The sequence below is a fragment of the Amphibalanus amphitrite genome, unplaced genomic scaffold, assembly GCF_019059575.1.
Source record: "Amphibalanus amphitrite isolate SeventyFive unplaced genomic scaffold, NRLGWU_Aamphi_draft 000649F_arrow, whole genome shotgun sequence".
In the NCBI taxonomy this organism is placed as follows: domain Eukaryota; kingdom Metazoa; phylum Arthropoda; class Thecostraca; order Balanomorpha; family Balanidae; genus Amphibalanus; species Amphibalanus amphitrite.
Genome location: NW_024882143.1, coordinates 348859 through 369776, shown reverse-complemented (window position 1 = coordinate 369776; position 20918 = coordinate 348859). Strand labels below are relative to the sequence as shown.

General features: G+C 55.1%; 1 protein-coding gene across 1 annotated transcript in view; it reads right to left on the bottom strand.

Moving 5' to 3' along the window:
• Nucleotides 1-1102: 1102 nt before the first annotated feature.
• The window catches only part of LOC122363965 (NGFI-A-binding protein homolog), a 53885-nt gene continuing 34069 nt past the window's right edge, over nt 1103-20918 (bottom strand). Inside the window, exons 7-13 of the mRNA XM_043333843.1 lie at nt 20129-20248; nt 19488-19621; nt 18425-18557; nt 17860-18041; nt 4215-4287; nt 2892-3080; nt 1103-2397 (exon numbers count right to left, since the gene is read on the bottom strand). Coding sequence (XP_043189778.1) covers nt 2200-2397; nt 2892-3080; nt 4215-4287; nt 17860-18041; nt 18425-18557; nt 19488-19621; nt 20129-20248 — 1029 coding nt within the window. The 3' untranslated portion in view covers nt 1103-2199. The remainder of the gene's footprint in view (nt 2398-2891; nt 3081-4214; nt 4288-17859; nt 18042-18424; nt 18558-19487; nt 19622-20128; nt 20249-20918) is intronic.

Here is a 20918-nt window from a genome sequence, read left to right as displayed (position 1 = left end):
TGTTTTTAAGTAAATAAAAAATACAAAAAAATTGGTCCCAAAGGCATAAAAATGCAAATTAAAGGAAACTCGAGGTGTTATATATCAAAAATAGTATATATTTCAAAATTTTGAAAATGCATATTTTTCTTTGTTTCAATGCAAGTTTAATGCCGTATACCTAGCATTTGACATTTGGATTATCCGTCTTAGAGTTACAGCCCGCCAAACTTGGGGCTGCAACGCAAGATCCAAAACATGTTATACACTATAACTAAAAAAAACCACTCATCTGATAAGCTTGAAATTGTTACAGGAGGATTCAGAGCCCCTGATTACCCCTTAGACCAATTATCGTTAAAATCCGAGAGATGAGGGTGTCAAATTCGAAAAAAGTGGTACGATCTATCGTGGAATGCCCCAGTTGTGACCGGAGTCGGAGTCGGAGTCGGAGTCGATATTGGAAACCCCAGCCGGAGTCGGAGTTGGAGTCACCGAAAATCTGTCGACTCCGCAGCCGCCAGATGTGCGGAGTCGGAGTCGGGAGTTGGAGTCGATCGGAGTTGACATTTCTGCCCGGAGTCGGAGTCGGAGTCGGAGCTGGTTTTTGAAAGCCGGAGTCGGAGTCGGAGTCGGAGTCGCCGTAAATCCATCGACTCTGCAGCCCTGCGTGTAGCTTATTTTTAAACAGTCACTGTAAGGTGGAAAGTTGCTAAATATATGAATTGAATGAATTGCAATCGGCGAAATGTGACCGTTGATGACTTTGCTGACCGAACTTGACTGAATTATTTTTTTCGTGATTTTTGGCGCTCTTTCGAACGCCGCCTTCTGTGTGTCGCCGTGTGTCCCAGGATGGCCGAGATAGAAGGGGCGGGGTGTTCTAAGATCCCCCAGCAGGGCGTGAAACTCCAGGAGCCCTGCAGCGGGGCGCGGGTTCTTGAGTTATCCCAGGATCCGAGATAGAAGTGCGTGAAACTCCAGGAGCCCTGCAGCGGGGGGCGGCTTCTTGAGCTATCGCAAATAGGCAGCAGGGACGCTAAATGCCCTCCCCTCCCCCCTCCATCATCGCTCAATGGCAATGGCGGGTGGTATCCAGTCGAATTTCTTGATGACTATTGGCATGCTGCCATGTCGCAAAGAAGGAAACCCATCTGACAGTGCATTTCACTCGCGCCGACACAGACAGACAGACACACTGACAGATCCGCGGGGCGCGGCGGCACATGTGACACGCTGCGTCAGATTACCTGTGCGAACGCCAGGTGCCCACTAGCGCCACCTGCAGGGGACAAAACGAAACTCTGAGCGCGGCCGGCGCGGCAGCCGGGGCCCGGCACCGTCACCCAGACGGGACCGGGCCGCCCAGTCGGGCACCCCCCACCCCCACCCCGACCGACACTGCTTGCTGCCGGCCTCTGGAGACGATTCGCCCCCCCCCCCCTAGGCCCTGTTGGTCCCGAGATTCCGATCACCGCGTGACTCCGGCTCAGCTGGTGTTTCAACTGCAGCGTTCGTCTCTGGACGAGCCGTCTCACATATAGCGCTCGCCGTCTGACCAGCTCCTCCGTCCGGGCGCCGACATCGGGACGCAGCGCTGCGCTCCACCCCCGGCCAGAAGCCAGCGACCAGCCGCTTCCTCGCAGTTCAGTCCGGTCCATAGACGACACGTATTGCCACAGGGCACACAGACGCAGCCCACAGTTCGGCGCCGGACGGAGTACAGGAACACACAGTGCGAACACATGCAGCGGGCGGGTACGGGAGCACACACCGGGAGCACACACGGGGGGAGCACACGCGGCGGGCGCGAGCCGTAACGAGACGAGCTCCGAGATCCATCACACTTTGACACCTATTAGATAGGCCGGCTGCTAAGCTCACTGTGGACATTAGAGACCCGCTGAGGGTCGGTCACGGGACTGACCTCGGGCCGGTGACCGGAGACCAGGCAGCCGGACTGTCCGCCTCTCCGGAACACCGCCCACTGGCTACCGGCCAAGGTACAAAACACGGCGCCTTCCTGGACGCCGGACCAGTGCGTCAAAATCACCGCCAGTCCTTCCAGACACCAGCGCCGGTGTTTTTTTATGCAGGATGCTGTGCACCTTCTGCAGACGGCGAGCAGGGGTCCAGCTCAACGTGGGTATGGTATGGGTATCACAGGTGCTGCTGGGCAGCTTCGGCAGTTGACCGCTGCGCGGCGCTGCTTGTCGGCCGTCAGAGGACGCCGCGGTCGCCGAGCCGGCGCCGGCCGGCCGACACGGCTGGCTCGGTCTTCACGCGTGCGGTGGTGAGCTCGCTGCTGCCGCGCTCCAGCTTGGCGTGCGTGACGAGCGCCAGCGGCTGAGAGGTGGCCGGCAGCGTCAACGCCGGGTTGGCCACGGCGATAATGGCGCCCGTGGAGGAGGCGATCACCTGGCGGTGGAACAGTCGCCGTCAGCCACCGTCGGCACAAGAAACTGCTGCCTACAGCTGCCTACTGCCCGCAGCTGCCTACCGGCCGCAGCTGCCTACCGGCCGCAGCTGCCTACCGGCCACGCCACCCGCCACAGCTGCGTACTGCCGTCGGAAATTTCGCCACACCCATTGCACGGTGCTACTGACAACACAGCTGCTTATTGAGGTGTCATTGAACAGCCTAATGCGTAGAGTACCTAATGGCCAGCGAGATAGTGAGGTACCGAACCAAATGGCATTTCCGAGCTGCTGTCTATCTGTGATTCAGAGAGCTGACGGATGGCGTGTTCGGGTCACCACTGGTCAGCTCGGCTCGGGTCACCGCTAGTCGGCTCGGTGCCCGCTCCCCGGGTGTGGTAGGTAATAGGTGGGTCACCACTGGTCGGCTCGGGTCACCACTGGTCGGCTCGGTGCCCGCTCCCCGGGTGTGGTAGGTATGTAAGGTCACGCACCTGGCTGGGCAGCAGCCCGGGAGCCGCCGACAGGGGTGGCAGCCGACCGGCGGCCGGCGCCCTCAGTGGCGGCGAGCCGGTGCCGTCCGAGCGCGGCGAGGCCGGCCGCCGACCCCCGCCGCCAGCAGCACCGCCGGCAGCACCGCCAGCCGGCTCCGACTCCGTCCGCGGCCCGTCCGCTCCCGGCTCCTGGCGAGGCACAGGTCACAGGTCACGTGCCGTACCGCCGGCCACAGGTCACAGGTCACGTGCCGTACCACCGGTCACAGGTCACAGGTCACAGGTCACAGGTCACGTGCCGTACCGCCGGTCATAGGTCACAGGTCACAAGTCACGTGCCGTACCGCCGGTCACAGGTCACACTTGGGTTGTTTTGTGGCAGCCGCTGAAAATTCTAACAGTGGTTGATTTTGTACTTTGTAGAGGCGTCAGCGGCATCTTGGTCTGTTCTGTTTTGCTCTTTGAGTCGTCGGCGGCACTGGCGGACCCAGAAAGGAGGTCCTGGATGCGGCGGGAGGTGAGGGAGGGGGAAGCATACCTACTGCCAAAAAAAGTTTCTCCAAATTCCAAAAAAGTCATCGGATTTCAATTCCTTATGCCACTGCTTTGTAGTTTAAAACAAACTTTTCTTGATAAAAGTTTAAAATTTTAAAGTTTTTTTTTTACTGTTTAAGATGTTTTAGTTTCCTTTTAATTCTCGAAAAACCGTAAATTTTCGCCTATTTCGGGCGTTGCGGATGGAGGGGGGGGGGGGGGGGGGGCACCAAATGCCCTCTTGGATCGGCCAATGGTCAGCGGCACCTAGTTCTGTTTTGCGTTTTCTGCGTATACAAACACCCGATAGCCCGTTCCGCGCGGCGAGTCGTTACCGCACAGCCGACAAAGCACACGCCTCCCTGTACGTATGTACGACGTCCGCGTGCCCAGACCGCAGTTAGGGCTGCAGCCGGCCGGCACCAGCACGTGGAATGGCAGTATAGCGATCCACTCACTAATTGTGCAAGCTCTCGTCAATGCGTCGCAAATACGTAAAATACAACTCGTAAATACGCGGATGCTATGGTACTGAAATAATGTGCAGTATTCGTGGTGGACTGGACTGCACAACACGGTGGACTGGACTGCAGCACACGGTGGACTGGGCTGGGGTCCACGATCCACGGTGGACTGGACTGGACTGGGGTCCACGGTGGACTGGACTGCAGTTAGCAGTCCACGGTGGACTGGGCTGGGGTCCATGGTGGGCTGGACTGGGGTCCACGGTGGACTGGACTGCAGCACGCGGTGGACTGGACTGGGGTCCACGATTCGACAGTGGCTCACCGTTGGTGAAGGTACGCTGCTCATGGAAAACTGCGAGTCGTCGTCGTCGAAATCCATGCTGGATTTGAACAGCCTGCGAATGAGACAGGGGAGGAGGGAGGCGCTCAGTGTATAGGACCGGTAACATGGCGCCGGGCCCGTGATCTCCCCGATCGCCGGCAGATGGGGACCGGCGCGGGTCGGGACGACAAATAACGCTCCATTTATGGCACGGTAGGCATCAAACTCAAACGCAAGTATTACGCATCAATCAGGAAAATTAATACCTACCTACATCATACATGTGCAGTCAGTCTTGAAAGTATACCACGCATCGGTGCGGTGGATCCATGCACTCTCCCCTACATGCATAGGTACATGCATGTAAGTGCATACCTGGCCACTTTCGCAATATCTGCATGTGTGTAACGGTTCCAGGGCTACTGTCGGTGGCGGCCGGCCGGGCGGCGTCTCGCAGGGCGCGTTTTTCGGCGCGCGAGGCCCGGACCCCAGCAATAAAAACTGCCCGGCTCCTCTCTGCCGTATATGTAAAAACTCGCGGAGCCGCCGGCCTGCCACCGAACCACTAATGCGTGTCGTACACTAGGAACAGCTGAAGGAAACGGGTAGTGCGCGTGACGTCAGCGCCGCCAGCTGGCTGTCCAGTGTCCGTCTGTCCGGGGTGTCTGTCCGGGGTATCTGGTCTGTCCGGGGTGTCCTGTCTGTCCGGGGTGTCCTGTCTGTTCGGGGTGTCCTGTCTGTCCGGGGTGTATTATCCGTCCGGGGTGTCTGTCCGGGGTGTCTGTCCGGGTGTCCTGTCTGTCCGGGGTGTATTATCCGTCCGGGGTGTCTGTCCGGGGTGTCCTGTCTGTCCGGGGTGTCTGTCCGGGGTGTATTATCCGTCGGCAGGGTGTTTGTCCGGCCCGTGCCCCGCTCCCCTGCTGGTTTACACTGGAATTTACTGCGAGATCGGCGGCCGAGCGCGACAGGCTGGTAGCCGAAGCTGAGAATGAGGCTCGGACAGGGAAGGCGGCGCTTTTTTACTGCAACAACGTATTGAATAGCTGGAAGGCCCAGTAAATGATGCTGATGATACGAAGGCACCAAAACTATTTCGTAAATGTTTAAATGGCTGATAAATTCGAATTCAGCTCGAAAGACTTGCCTAGAAACATGTAAAACTCGAAGAAGTGAACCAAGGTCAACATAGATCAATGACCTGACCTGACCTTCAGGTGACCTTGACATCCAACCTAATGCATGGGAGCAACATCAAATCACATGTTTGAGCGTTTGAAACCACGAAAAGCTTGCAAACGCGCGGCTGATGCGAGCCGCCATACGCCTAATCGCGATTCCGGCTAAACATGGTCTCGGAAGTAGGACACAGGTCAAAGGTCCTTTGGATCAGGACAGGGGGTGGAGGCATGGACGCGAGGGATTCGACTATCATGAGGATGGAAACGACGGAACGACTACCGAATCAAGTGTCACTCAGCGTTATAATTCTTTCCATTATGCATATCACGCCACTTATGCACAGCCAGTCATGGCCAGCCAGCCAGCCATATAGACAGCCAGCCAGCCAGTCATACAGACAGACAGACAGACAGATAGACAGACAGACAGACAGACAGACAGACAGACAGACAAACAGACAGACAGACAGACAGACAGACAGACAGACAGACAGACAGACAGACAGACAGAGTCGCGCAAAAACTGTGCGCGTCGGCTTCGTTGCGCGGCGGGCGGCCGGTGCAGCAGGCCGCCCTCGCGTGGCCCTCAGCCGCTTTTTGTTCGGCAAAAACAATCGCAGTCGGCCGGGTCCTTTTTATTCCCGGAGTATGAGCCGGGCTGGACCGCCACGTTTTTGCAACCATTTCAATGATGAATGCACTGCAAGAATGGGGGGCCGGGCAATTTTCTGTCATTATGGGGGCACGCACGACGCGGCGGCAGTTTTTGCGCGCGCCTCTCGCCACATGCGAGGCGGCGGGAGTGGCGCGTCAGAGACAAAAACGCCAGCGCGGCGGCGGCGCTGGCCGAAAAAGTCGGCTGGCCACAGCCTGCTGGCCGCTCGGCTCGGCGCGGCGCCGCGGTCGGCCGTGAACAGCGAGGGACGGCACCTGGATGTCTGACACGGCGTCAGTCGGGGCCGGCCGTAACCAGTCCATTCAGATATACCTATCTAATGACCCCGTGCGGGAGCATCAGCTCCGTGTCCGTGCCAGTCGTCTCCCGACCCTGCCCGCACTTCAGGTACAGATAAAACACCCCACTACACGTCACCATTCCCGGTGGGACAGAGAGAAGACGTTTACGTATGTACCTAATTACCTATTATAAAGAAAGACAATAGCAGTCCATCAGTGGGTGTTCAGTACTATCCCAGCTGCCAGGGTGGTCGGTGGAACTGATGGAAATTTGGCATCCAGTGGGCATCGTGTGGCTGCGATTTATCTAGTGTTTTTCTAGTGTGTCCCATCACACACAGTTTTACCTGCCGTTTGTGTTCATTGCAGACACTGAACCACCAGAAACTGAGCGGACTGGGCGGACTCAGCGGACTGAGCGGACTGAGCGGACTGAGCGGGACTCAGCGGACTGAGCAGACTGAGCGGGACTCAGCGGACTGAGCGGACTGAGCGGGACTCAGCGGTCGGGGCGGACTGAGCGGTCGGGGCGGACTGAGCACAGAACACATTCTCAGCTCGATCGACGCCGCCCCAGTGCCTACACATGCCTACACACTACACAGTACACACTACACAGTACACACAGTGCGCACCGATCCCCTTTTTACTTGAACATTAATACCATCTCCCTCGTCACAAATTATGTTTTTGTCTGTCTGCCTGCGAGCCTGCGGGAAGCAAAACCCGCAATAAAGAAGTTTTATGTGTTGCACTGTGCCCATGGATTGTCAAGGGCCTGTTTTTTGCCGCCTATGGACGTGTTTTTAGGTTTCAAGCTGCAGCCCTTGGCATTTATACAGGCTGCGTGGTTTAGTGAGCAGCACTTATCAGGTTCCGCGGAGGGGGAAAAGGAAGACGAGGGATGAGGGAAGAAGAAAGAAGAACAGGAGAGAGAGAGAGAGAGAGAGAGAGAGAGAGAGAGAGAGAGAGAGAGAGAGAGAGAGAGAGAGAGGGGGGGGGAGAGAGAGAGGGGGAGAGAGAGAGAAATGTGAATATAAAAAGAAATGTTAGGCTACATATGTGAAAATATAACGTCAGGAGCACATCTCTAGATCCCGTGCAATGTTTGTCGCAGTGTGCGACCCTGTCTCTGCGCCCCAAGCAGACCCTGTGAGTGGTAGTGGTCACAGCAGACCCTGTGACCGGCAGGCAGACCTCCGTTGTCGTTATAGATGAGGATAATGAAATAAGCTTTGCTCATAGTTAATCGCAAAATGGCGTCATTTTTCGATTAGGTATGAGCAAAGGCTATTTTACCATTCTCATAACTATACCAACAATGCTCATCACAGCCATCAATCACATAACCCTCGCCCTGGCAGGACATTTTTCATTACGCGGCCTGGTGGTGGCAGGGGGCGATGCGACCCCCGGCGTTTCGAAACTAAGCGTCCTAACTCTTCGCAACAAAGACCAACCGATTGCTCTCAACGAGTACTCGCGATTAGTGTTATATTTTTGACCCTAGGTCAATATTTGACCCAGTTATGTCAGGTCAAATGTCAAATTTCGGGGAAAAACTATAAATTTCAAAGTTACTTAGCCAATATTGGCGAATCTATTAAAGACAGCAACATGACACTTTCACGACCGTGTTTCTTAACGAATCAGCAACAACATGATGCAGATGTTGCGTAATTGACTGCATTTCAGTCATTATTGGCGTGACGTAGGTAGTCACCAGGAACACGGGAGGTCACACCCACCGCCGGCGAGGACGGTCGTAATTGACCTGGGTTGACCTTGTAAAGGCCAGTGAACAGTTTTGGAGGCGTTAAGGTGACAATTGAACCACATAATGGGATTCAGGATTTCAAGAAAACCCACAAAACACAGCTCATATCACGGAGGTCAGCGTGTGAACATGCGAGATCATTGAGCTTGGTTGGCCTTAGAAAGGTCAAAATACAATGTTAAGATTCATTTCCTGTCCAAATATGACATAAGTCACACGGAATAGTTGCGTTCTTGTACCGATGAGATAACGTCCAGTTATGCGGAATGTACGTTTTGTCAAAAACGGTCTGAGGTTGTACCTTTTATGTCGTCATAGCTCGGTGACCTGACATGACCCGACAATATTTTTGTTTAACAAAAGTTGCGCAAAGTATGCCCCAGAGGCTATGGAACATTTCAACACGAATCACGATCCGACTAATAGTTCGGGGCCCATCGCGACAAAACCTCAGGGGATGGGGGTGGGGAGTCGCATCGACCCCCCCCCTTGCCAGGGCGAGGGATAAGACCTCCAATGTCTGTGAGTGGGAGGACCGGCAGACCTCCAATGTCTGTGGGAGGACCGGCAGACCTCCATTGTCTGTGAGTGGGAGGACCGGCAGACCTCCAATGTCTGTGAGTGGGAGGACCGGCAGACCTCCAATGTCTGTGGGAGGACCGGCAGACCTCCAATGTCTGTGAGTGGGAGGACCGGCAGACCTCCATTGTCTGTGAGTGGGAGGACCGGCAGACCTCCATTGCCTGTGAGTGGGAGGACCGGCAGACCTCCATTGTCTGTGAGTGGGAGGACCGGCAGACCTCCATTGTCTGTGAGTGGGAGGACCGGCAGACCTGCATTGTTTGTGGGAGGACCGACAGACCTCCATTGTCTGTGAGTGGGAGGACCGGCAGACCTCCATTGTCTGTGAGTGGGAGGACCGGCAGACCTCCATTGTCTGTGAGTGGGAGGACCGGCAGAGTCGCAGACCTCCATTGTCTGTGAGTGGGAGGACCGGCAGACCTCCAATGTCTGTGAGTGGGAGGACCGGCAGACCTCCATTGTCTGTGAGTGGGAGGACCGGCAGACCTCCATTGTCTGTGAGTGGGAGGACCGGCAGACCTCCATTGTCTGTGAGTGGGAGGACCGGCAGACCTCCATTGTCTGTGAGTGGGAGGACCGGCAGAGTCGCAGACCTCCATTGTCTGTGAGTGGGAGGACCGGCAGACCTCCAATGTCTGTGAGTGAGAGGACCGGTAGACCTCCATTGTCTGTGAGTGGGAGGACCGGCAGAGTCGCAGACCTCCATTGTCTGTGAGTGGGAGGACCGGCAGAGTCGCAGACCTCCATTGTCTGTGAGTGGGAGGACCGGCAGAGTCGCAGACCTCCATTGTCTGTGAGTGGGAGGACCGGCAGAGTCGCAGACCTCCATTGTCTGTGAGTGGGAGGACCGGCAGAGTCGCAGACCTCCATTGTCTGTGAGTGGGAGGACCGGCAGACCTCCAATGTCTGTGAGTGGGAGGACCGGCAGACCTCCATTGTCTGTGAGTGGGAGGACCGGCAGACCTCCATTGTCTGTGAGTGGGAGGACCGGCAGACCTCCATTGTCTGTGAGTGGGAGGACCGGCACAGTCGCAGACCTCCAATGTCTGTGGGAGGACCGGCAGACCTCCATTGTCTGTGAGAGCAGTCGCGTGCTGGCCGCCGCTGATTCCCCCGACCCTGCCAATAAAGCGGCCGGCCGCCGGCGGCGGAGCCTCCCCCGCCAGACGGGCAAAAAATCCCCACCGGCGCGCTCCCTCCGTCGCCGGCCGTTGACCGGCGCGCCGCCCCAGGAGGGACGAACGGCAGTCGGGGCGCTCTGCAAGGGTTGCAACGGACGATCGATACTGGCGGCGCCGGCAGTGGCGGCCGTGGCTGCTCAGGCTGAGTGCAGCCGTGTACAGCTGCACCCATACTGTGCGCAGTGCCATACACGTAGTGTGTCAGATACTGCAGCAATGTTAGTTTGAGGATTAATTGATGGCCGTAATATCAATGATCTATTCCACTCAGGACGACGGACCGATAGACAGACAGACAGACAGACAGACAGACAGACACACCGAACGCTCAGGACGGTCAGTCAAGGAGACCCGACAGACAGGAGTCAGGATGGTGCGGGAGGAAAGGAACAAGGAAATGGGAACCTAAATGATACCGACAGAAAGGAGCAACAGAACTTGTGCACGAAAAGACGATAGCGATACGGAGGAAAGGATATTTTGATCCGTTCATAGCAGCTTCATAATAGCAGCGGAACTCGCACCTACTTAACCCGCGCCCCACTGGGGGGGGGGGGGGGGCTATCCATAGCCCCACTCTGAACTCTCGTTTTTCTGCAATAACTTCTAACTCGCTAAATGTATCAATGCCAAAATTTTAGTACCTACGGCTGCATTAATTTTACACCCTGTGTCATAATTTGAACTTCGTAGCTGCCATAGGTCGGCCGGAAATGACGTCAGAGTGACGTCATGTTAGGCCGATTTCGATGCAAAACACAGCAATCGCTCTCAAGAGCTCAGTTTTTAGGCTAGATCCAATTTCTTTGCATGAGACTATTCAGAATAGAATGCGTTATCAACCTGCTATCTCTGATTTTCAAAATTTTGAGAGTTCGAAAATTAAGCATAGGTAATGAAATTCATGCATAGGTATACAGGGTGTCCAGAAAAAGATACTACGGAAATTATCGCATTCATTAACGCACGATTTTTTCCCAACTTCAAGTGCTTATAGTGCAAGATTTGGCAAAACTCATGGCCATGGGCACTGTAATGCGTCGTTGGAAAGTTGTCTGCCTGCCCTCCAAGATGGTCAACATGACCATTAGTCACCTGCAGAATGTGCTAGTGCTGGGGCTGATCCACCGGAAGGCCGCTCACATTGAGGATCTGCTCTGAGGAGCTGCCGCGACTGACCAAAGCGACTGACACTTTACATCACATGCCATGTGGCACCTACTGTCTGTTTTGCAATATTTTTGCGAATACAAGCATGTGCCATTTTAAAATATGCGCTGTTTATTTTCGGGGATTACCTACAGCAAAAAAAAGTATCCGTTTTTTCTGGACACCCTGTATTATGCATATATTATCTTCTTTCAAAAAAAAACTTTTGACTTTTGGAAAAAACGGAATATATGTAACAGAATAAATTCTTATGATTTAGGTACTGTAACAACTTTTAGCCAGTTATCTTCAAAAATAGCCAAGTTATGCGCAGGAGAGCAAAAAAAAAAATCACAATAGTTAATTTTTAAAATCAATTTTTCAGCAAGTATTTGACATCGTACACCAATATAAATAGCACCATCGTGTTCCTGAGCTCAAACTGCATCCGAAAGACACATTTTTTGTTGAAAATTTTAACTTTAAAAGTTGACTTTTTTACCTGAAAATGGCCCGACGTAAACTAAATTCAACTCAAAATGACCTCGAATGACATAAACGACATCGAATTCGAAATCTATAGCCTAAATGGACCATAAAACATGTGTCACGTGACCGATGCATGATATAAGAGTGCCGTGATCTGCGATGATCTGACCCTGACCTGAAAATCAAAGTACAAGTTTGGTACCCTCAGGGTATCTAAAGCATCTGTTCACAAATGTGTAATCCAAAAATGAGCCTGATCTGACATGTAAGACGGCGGCTAGAGCCCAAAATGTGAACAAGCTAAACATCGATAACTTTTACTTTGACCTGAGCTGTGACGTCATCGGTGACCTTGAGGTCAATGAAGTTAGGTTTCGCTCGACAGTTTTTCCGGGGCTATCAGGCGCCGTTCGAATTCTGAAGATCGGCCGAGTAGTTTTGTAGTTAATGAGGAGGAGGCTATGAATAGCCCCCCCCCCCCCTATACGCAGTGTTATTTACGCAGACCTCAGTCAGGGGGGCGATGGGGTCTGCAGAATTAATATGAATATTAACAGAATTAATATGAAAAACATTGTTTTGTTTTGCCATTAAAATAAGCAATTTATCCCAGCTGAATAACGATTTATTCTAAATATGGACTGGAGTTTAACGGTACGAGTGTAATGTTCCAATCTAAACTCAGCATTCATATCGCACCAGAGCCGTACTGATATGTCACAAAAAGCAGTAAGCACCGCATGCATCTTTACCCTGCGGCCTGCAGCGCTTTGAGGAGGGTTTGTTTTCGGAGCAGTGTGACGCAGGGCGCCAGGTGTCGGCTCCTGGACCGATAGTCCCACTGCACGGGCTCCACATGGCCCCGTCGGGGGCAGGCCGAGTGTTCAGCAGTCCGTGGAACTGACGGCAGCGGCCCGGCGCCGACTACCGTGGCGGTGGTCGGCGCCGCTTCTGGCGCCGCAGACCATTGTCATGTTCACGGGAATATCGTCTGCTAAAAACGACCCAGAAAACCACCAATTTAGCGCGCACGCCGCGCCGTCACCGTGTCACGCCGGCTTATCGCAGCGAGTCGCCGTCGGCTTAACCGTCATTCAAACAACGGGTAGCATGGGACGATGGCGTTGGTAGCTTGCTCGCATACCGCGCCGTGACTTTGCTTCAATCTAGTCGTCAACCCGCACTCGCTGATCGCGTCTGTAAAGCTGGGTGGCATTCCGTTGGGAGGTGGCGCAGTGCGCCGGCGGCGCTGCGCGGCCGGTTTCCCAGAGCCCCGCGGCGCCGCGCGCCGCCCGGTGTCTGTTCGGCGCCCGGCCGACTCTCACGCCCCGGCCGGAGACACTGGCTCTCGGCGCCCAGAATAGAGCCGTCAATAGCGCGCCAATCATAAACTCCCTGCTCCAAGCCGTAAACGCCGAGCCATTACCAAAGATAACGACAGATATTGAGAAAAATTAGCCTCGTATTTGTCCGGCGCGAGGCGTAAGCTTTGCCAATTCTTTTTTGGCGCGCTCGTAAAGCGTGCCTTAGCGTCGGGAGGCGCTGGGAGACGGGTCGGACAGCAGTGTCGGCGGCCCGGGCATGCCGCTCGTAAACCGGGCCGCACAAAGCCAGGTATTTGCAGTCACCGGGGGTCTGCGGGACGGCGCGGCGCGCCTTCACACCGCGCCGGTCAGAGACAGTGCTCACCGCTGCGACACTCGGCCCAGCCCGGCCACCTCTTACAGCCACTTTACAGATGTGTCTGTGTAACTCAGCTATCACAATAGTAGGTATGTACATACCCAACTAACTAGATAGTGCATTATTTTTATTTACTTACCTGGTACATACCATTCCTTTACGGAGACGTCGGTTTCTTTTACGACTTTATTCCAAGCTTCGATTGCTTAACTAATTGACTATTTTCCTATAAAGAGTGAGCAATAGTCACTGCACCAGACTTTCTTCACAGAATAAAGGATTGGCATGGGCACTTCCTTACCAAGTCAGAGACAGAGTAGGCATAGGTGGTGGATAGTTGTGTATGCGCACAAACGTGCGCTGACCTCAGCTCTGTCTGTCCCCAGAGGCGGCCAGCCCGACTGAGACCCACATCGTGATCACAGCCCTTCCGTTCAGATGACCTTTTGACATGTAATCGCAACAAAAATGGACAAAGGAACGGGGGGGCCGCTGGAGTTTCCGCTGCACCAAAAACGGTCGCAAAAAGCGGCCGGCCGCGGCCGGCGGCGGTCGCCGGTGTCCGTCCGCCGCCGCCGACAGCGCCAGTTTTTGGTCCGATCCTCTGCCCAGGCCTTTTTGCGCGATTTCAAAATATCTAATTGACAAGCTGGCTCGTCACAAAAAGACTCTGGCGGCCGCGAGCTGGCGCGGCATGTGTCGGCGGCACCAGTGGCGGACCAATTTACCAGGGGCGCCGAGCGCTGCCGGGTACCTATTGCCCAAAGCAGTTTCCCATTTCGAAAGCTTTCGGAGTTCGTTTTTTATGTAAAGCCGCAAACTTTCTGTTTCACTCGCGCACTCTCAGCCAACTTCACTACGGGGGGGGGGGAAGGGGGCGTATTTGGCCACACCAGGCTATTTCGGAAAGTAAGAAAGGTAGGAAGACGCTGAAAAAGGTATTTAGGTAGCTCGCTGCCAGCTTTCGAAGTATACAAGTAATTTTTTTGATCAGGTCATCGCTGAGGTCACTGGAGGTCGCCAAAAGTAAAATTACCTATCACGAATTTCGGCTCCCGATTTCGACAACTTTCCATAAATCGGCGCATCGTGCGGCGCATAAGTCGGGAACCAATAGAGCTATAGCGCCACAGAAAAACGCATTTGATAGCTCTTTCAAAGCTCTTCCTGAGTAATGCGCTGTATTTCGATAGGTTTAGCCTCCAGCGGGCAAAAAAAAACTCAAAATTTGACGTTTTTGCGGAAAACATTTTTCTGTAAAAACTTTTGACGCCAAGCTTGTACATATTAACGTTGATTTATCCAGCGTCGCGTTTCTCTTGTCGAGACCTGTCGAATGAACTTAAAGTTGATCTGAAAAGGTCAGCTTGAAAATTTGACTTCAGGTCAACGTCACAGAAAAGATCAAGCTGCATATAAGTCTATTCATATCGTTGAGCTGAATGCACCCATGGTGTTTTCAGCGTTCTAGCATGTTTTGATCTAAAGTTATTGTCAAGAATCTGTTCGAGACGTTTCAAGACCTGAGAGGACTTCAGGTGCATGAAAGGGGTCAAGCGTGCGGCATTTTCCGATTCAGTGTGCTATGCTATGTTAACCTATATTCCGATGTTTGAGAGTGTTTTTGTTCAAAAGAAGAACATTTCAATTTTCTCCTCCCGTTGACTTATAATGGAGAGGTCGCGAAATTGACCTGATCTTAACCCTCGCCCCGTTGGGGGGGGCCATTTTGGCCCCCCTCCCTGTGGTTTTTCCTGAATAGCAAGAAAACGGCGGCGCGCAGCGCCGCCAAATTTTCAGTACCTTCCCGGGCATCAATTTGACACCTTCACACCAAATTTCAAGTCTTAGGTGATCTTAGGTCATGAGTTATTGAGGTCAAACTGAGGTCATGTTCGAGCAAAAATGAGCAAAAAACATGCAATCTTGAAACGCTCACCAAATCTACAGTTATCAAGCAATTTCAAAGTTCTTTATATGGTCTAGTAGACAAAAAGCGGCGCTACAAAACTGCTACCTCGGATTTTCAAAATTTTGGGTTTTTGACCCAAAAAAAAATCAAAAGATTGATTTTTTGGAAAAACTAAAAAAAATCCAAAATTTTTCCGAATTTCGAAAAAACCGAAATATATGTGATAGTCCCTGCGCTCTTCTATATACATACCAAATTTCAGATTGATATCTCGTTTTTTGGCCAAGTTATAGCGAAAAAACTGTTCAAAAATGCTGACGTCAAATTTTTGAACTCAATTTTTAGCGATTCTAGACCACGTACGGCAAAACAAAGACCACCATTGAACTCCGCGTGACGAGCCGCATCGATTCGATACCCATTTTATGCAAAAATATTAACTTTGAAATTTGACCTTATTTGACCTGACCTTGACCTGACCTTGACCTTACCTTGACCTGACCTTGACCAAAACTTGACCTAAGCTGTCCCCAAAGGCTGCCTGACTCACATAATCGCATTCGTCATGTAAAATGGACCATAAAACACGTATCACACGACACTTTCATATTGTGACCCCCCGTGACCTGACCTCTGTGACCTGACCTGGTATCAGTGACCTCAAATAGCAAAATATGTGTTTGAAGAACATTTCCCCATCGATGATTTTCAATGAAATGCACTTTACTCGATTTTACAACGCATTTCTTGAAATGCCTGTAAACGGTGAAAATTGGACCTTTGACCTGACCTGTGACGTCATCGGTTTGACCTAGGTCAATAAAATTGGGTCACAAGGTAGTTCCCTGATAGGGCTATCCAACAACGTTTGCCGCTTGTCGCTAGGTTGCGTGGTTCTCGAGATCTTAGGGGGGGGGGGCCAAAATGGCCCCCCCCCCCCCCCAACGTTTGCGTTGCTCGGCAGAGCCCAACGGGGCGCGGGTTAAGTTACCGATATCGAAATTCCGAGATAAACAAATTCAGAGTCATGGTCACCTTACCTCAACTGGCGATCTGACCTTGTGTGACCTGAGATCAAAAATTTCACACAGGATGCGAAAGCGATGCATCATAAGCTATATATCAAGTTTCACAGCGCTGCGTGCTTTGGTTTTCTTTACACACGCAAAAAAAAACCTGGCTGGCGTGACAAAAAAAAAAACGCCCTACCGCCCTGCCCGCCCTGGAGAAGGTTAAGGTCGGGACAGGTCCATGGCAGTGTTCGCCACGGGCCGCAAAATCCTAGTCCAGCCCAGCCCAGGCCCATGGGTTCACAGCCCGGCCCAGCCCGAGCCCATTCATGGTAAAAGCGTCAAAGCTCAGCCCGGCCCAGCCCGTCAAAAATGAATGGGTTAAAAATTATTGACACCGCACAGGTACCCAAAGGTAGCAAAGAAATAATATTTTGCGAGCCGCATGCACAATGCACATTGCATGCGTGCTTTATTGACTCGTTTTTTAGTTTTGCACAGTAATAAGCTATGTAGTTATAGTTTTTGTCTCAGTTGCGAACCCCTGACTCCAGTTCATGGCCCAGCCCATCCACAGCCCATCGATCCTTCATATTTGAGGGCCCAGCCCAGCCCGTGCCCAGCCCAGCCCATGGCCCATTGGGCTGGCCCGGCCCATGGCGAACACTGGTCCATGGTCCCCTCCGGCCTCCCCCGTCAACTGATCGCGTCCTCACCGAGCAGTGCGGCGGCCCCCGGCCACGGCTGACGGCCGCCGCTGCCGACGACATGCACCAAAAGAGCCGCCTCCGACACTCCAGTGCGCGCGCGGCGCTCTTTTTACCGGCCGATCTTCTGCGGCGGTTCTGTTTTTGTACGCTGCACCAGCGGCGTTAAACGCGCCAAAAAAAATGCTATAAATCTGCACGCGCCGGTGTGGCCGTTGTTTTTGCACGTGCCAGGTGCGCCGACGGCCCACTGCCGTCCCACTGTGTGGTGAGGGTGGCGAAAAGAAACGGCCCCACGCCCTCAGCTCATGGGCGCAAAATGACCTTCGCAGTCGGCGCGCCCTAAAACCCCAATAAACAACAAGCCCTCAGCTCAGTCCCTCCGCTCCGTCCCCGTCTGGTGTGAGCGGAGCCGAAACTCACAGGTCGGCGCAATCACATCGCGAGCGCCCTGACACGGCCGGGGTACGGTATGGGTACGGAAGGGGTCTGGCAGGAGTACGGTAAGGGTCTGGCAGGGGTCCGGTAGGGGTAAGGTAGGGGTACGGTAGGGATACGGCAGGGGTACGGTAGGGGTCCGGTACGGATACGATACCTGGGGTCCGGTAGAGAAACGAAAGGGGTCCGGTAGGGATATGATAGGGATCTGGTGGCATACATACACACGTTAGCGACCTACAAGCCAACGTGAATAGTGATTCGTGACAGACGAGCACCGCTTGCTGTTCTGTCAGCACAGTTTATTAGGAGCTGGTGGTGTTGACGATTCCCCGTCCACCCACTGTTTGCTGGTTGTGTCTCGTCCGGCACTCACTGTTTGTTGACTGTGTCTCGTCCACTCATTGTTAATGTTGGTTTAACCTGTCCCTTACACTCACTGCTTAGTCCCTGTGCACTCGCTGTTTGTTGAGGCTGTGCCCGTGCACTCCCCGTTTGTTGAGGCTGTGGCCGTGCACTCACTGTTTGTTGAGGCTGTGGCCGTGTACTCCCCGTTTGTTGAGGCTGTGGCCGTGCACTCACTGTTTGTTGAGGCCGACGAGGCTGTGCTGCTCGGCGACCAGGCGCCGCTGGCGCTCCTGCAGGCTCTCCAGCTGGTGGTGCAGCGGCGCCGCCGGGGTCGACCTGTCCGAGTCGGCCGCCTGCAGCCGCTCCGCCTGGTCTCGCAGCAGACGCAGCTCGTCGGCGATCTGCTCCAGCCGCTCCTGGGGGCCGCACACCGCTCACTGCGGCAGGCGCTCACCGCTTAGGGACGGGGGGCGCTCACCGCTCAGGGACTGGGGGGCACTCATGAACTACGGGAAGTAGATACTCGGCGACTTCAGGTGCTGTGAGTGGTAGGTATTTGGCAGGCGTGCGCCGTGGCCTGGAATAGCCAGGAAGCGAATACTACCCTAAGGTAAATCAAAACGATGATTGCTCAGCAGGGGAGCAATGCCGATCAAAATATTGGACCATATAGCAGTTCGGGTTTTCGCGCACGCCACGACAGTAAACACCCTTAAAAGTCTGTCGTGCCCACAACCCCGCTACTGACCACTCGCTGTCTGACTGACCTGTCTGCCACACCACTCGCTGTCTGACTGACCTGTCTGCCGCACCACTCGCTGTCTCGGAGGTCGTCCGAGTGCGAGTCGGAGTCGAGCCGGGCCCTCTTGGCGGCGCCCGTCTCCTCCCAGCCGGAGAAGTCGCGCGGCGAGAACCCCTGGGCGCCCTGTGACCTGCCGCGGGTGCACAGAGATTCGGTGAGCGGCCGGGACAGAGATTCGGTGAGAGCGGCCGGGACAGGGGCCGGTGAGCGGCCGGGACAGGGGTCGGTGAGCGGCCGGGACAGGGGTCGGTGGGCGGCCGGGACAGGGGCCGGTGAGCGGCCGGGACAGGGGTCGGTGAGCGGCCGGGACAGGGGCCGGTGAGCGGCCGGGACAGGGGCCGGTGAGAGCGGCCGGGTGTGAGCTGCGGGGGGGGGGGGGGGGGTCAGAGGCTCGGTGAGCAACCGGGTCTACTCCCGGGAACTGGGCGCACACTGAGCGATGTGGTAAGAGGATGGGGCCACTGGGCCTTGAATTAAAATCAAAGAACGAATTGCAGGAAATATGACATAACGATTACATGTCATTAAGTCCCGTTTTCCGCTCACTTACAGCGAGGAGTGCTCCCGTGCATGACCTGGCGTGTCCCCGTGACAGACCTGGCGTGTCCCTATGACAGAACTGGGGTGACCTTATGACAGACCTGGAGTGTCCCTATGACAGAACTGGGGTGACCCTATGACAGACCTGGAGTGTCCCTATGACAGAACTGGGGTGACCCTATGACAGACCTGGAGTGTCCCTATGACAGAACTGGGGTGACCCTATGACAGACCTGGAGTGTCCCTATGACAGAACTGGGGTGTCCCTATGACAGAACTGGGGTGACCCTATGACAGACCTGGCGTGTCCCTATGACAGAACTGGGGTGACCCTATGACAGACCTGGGGTGACCCCGTGACTGACCTGGGATGACCCCGTGACAGAACTGGGGTGACCCTATGACAGACCTGGGGTGACCCCGTGACAGAACTGGGGTGACCCTATGACAGACCTGGGGTGACCCTATGACAGACCTGGGGTGACCCCGTGACTGACCTGGGATGTCCCATGTGACTGACCTGGAGTGGCCCTTGGAGTACTGGTAGCCCGAGTGGCGCACCACCTGTCTGGCCAGCGGGAACAGCTCGTCACGCCGGGTGAGCAGCGCCGGTACCTGCATGCAGATCTGGGCCGCCGCCTCGTTGACAGACACCTGGCGGCGCACAGTGGAACCACAGGGCTACAGTGGCGGCGCACAGTGGAACCACAGGGCTACAGCGGCGGTACACAGTGGAACCACAGGGCTACAGCGGTGGTACACAGTGGAACCACAGGGCTACAGCGGTGGTACACAGTGGAACCACAGGGCTACAGTGGCGGCGCACAGTGGAACCACAGGGCTACAGCGGCGGCGCACAGTGGAACCACAGGGCTACAGCGGCGGCGCACAGTGGCACGACACAGCTACAGCGGTGGTGCATAGTGGAACAAAAAGGCCTTCAAGCATGCACCACAACAAAGGCTTCAGCCATTTGCAAAGACACGATTAATTATCAACCCAAGTATTCCCCACGGTATATGGCCGTATCACCTAGATCGCTCCCATCCCCCCTCCCCCCCACTGAGACCGTCTACCTACCCCGTACCATCCCGGACCGGGCACGGGGACGGGGCGGGGTACGGGGGACGGGGAGGGGGGCGGAGACGGCCGTCCACCGACCTCGTGCAGGGTGAGCGGCCTCTCGGCCTTGCGCTTGCAGTCGAACCTGCCGTAGATGGCGGCGAACTCGCGGAACTTCTCTGGCCGCTTCGGGTCATCGGAGGACATCGTCATCACGAGCTGCCGGAGGGTCGGGAAGCGTCAGTCTCAGCCGGCCTACAGAGGGGGGGGGGGCAGACTCAGCCCGCCTACAGGGGGGGGGGGCGGCGTCAGACTCAGCCCGCCTACAGAGAGGGGCGGCAGCGTCAGACTCAGCCCGCCTACAGGGGGGACCGTCAGACTCAGCCCGCCTACAGGGGGGGGGGGAGGCGTCAGACTCAGCCCGCCTACAGGGGGGGAGGCGTCAGACTCAGCCCGCCTACAGGGAGGGGGAGGCGTCAGACTCAGCCCGCCTACAGGGGGGGGGGGTCAGACCCAGCCCGCCTACAGGGGGGGGGGCGGCGTCAGACTCAGCCCGCCTATAGGGGGGGGGGGCGTCAGACTCAGTCCGCCTACAGGGGGGGGGGGGCGTCAGACTCAGCCCGCCTACAGGGGGGGGGGGGCGTCAGACCCAGCCCGCCTACAGGGGGTGGCGTCAGACTCAGCCCACCTACAGGGGGTGGCGTCAGACTCAGCCCACCTACAGGGGGAGGCGTCAGACTCAGCCCACCTACAGGGGGTGGCGTCAGACTCAGCCCACCTACAGGGGGTGGGGCGGCGTCAGACTCAGCCCGCCTACAGGGGGGGGGGAGCGTTGACATACCCACTGCATGTAACATTGTTCGCTATTCACAAGTCAACGTAGCGATAG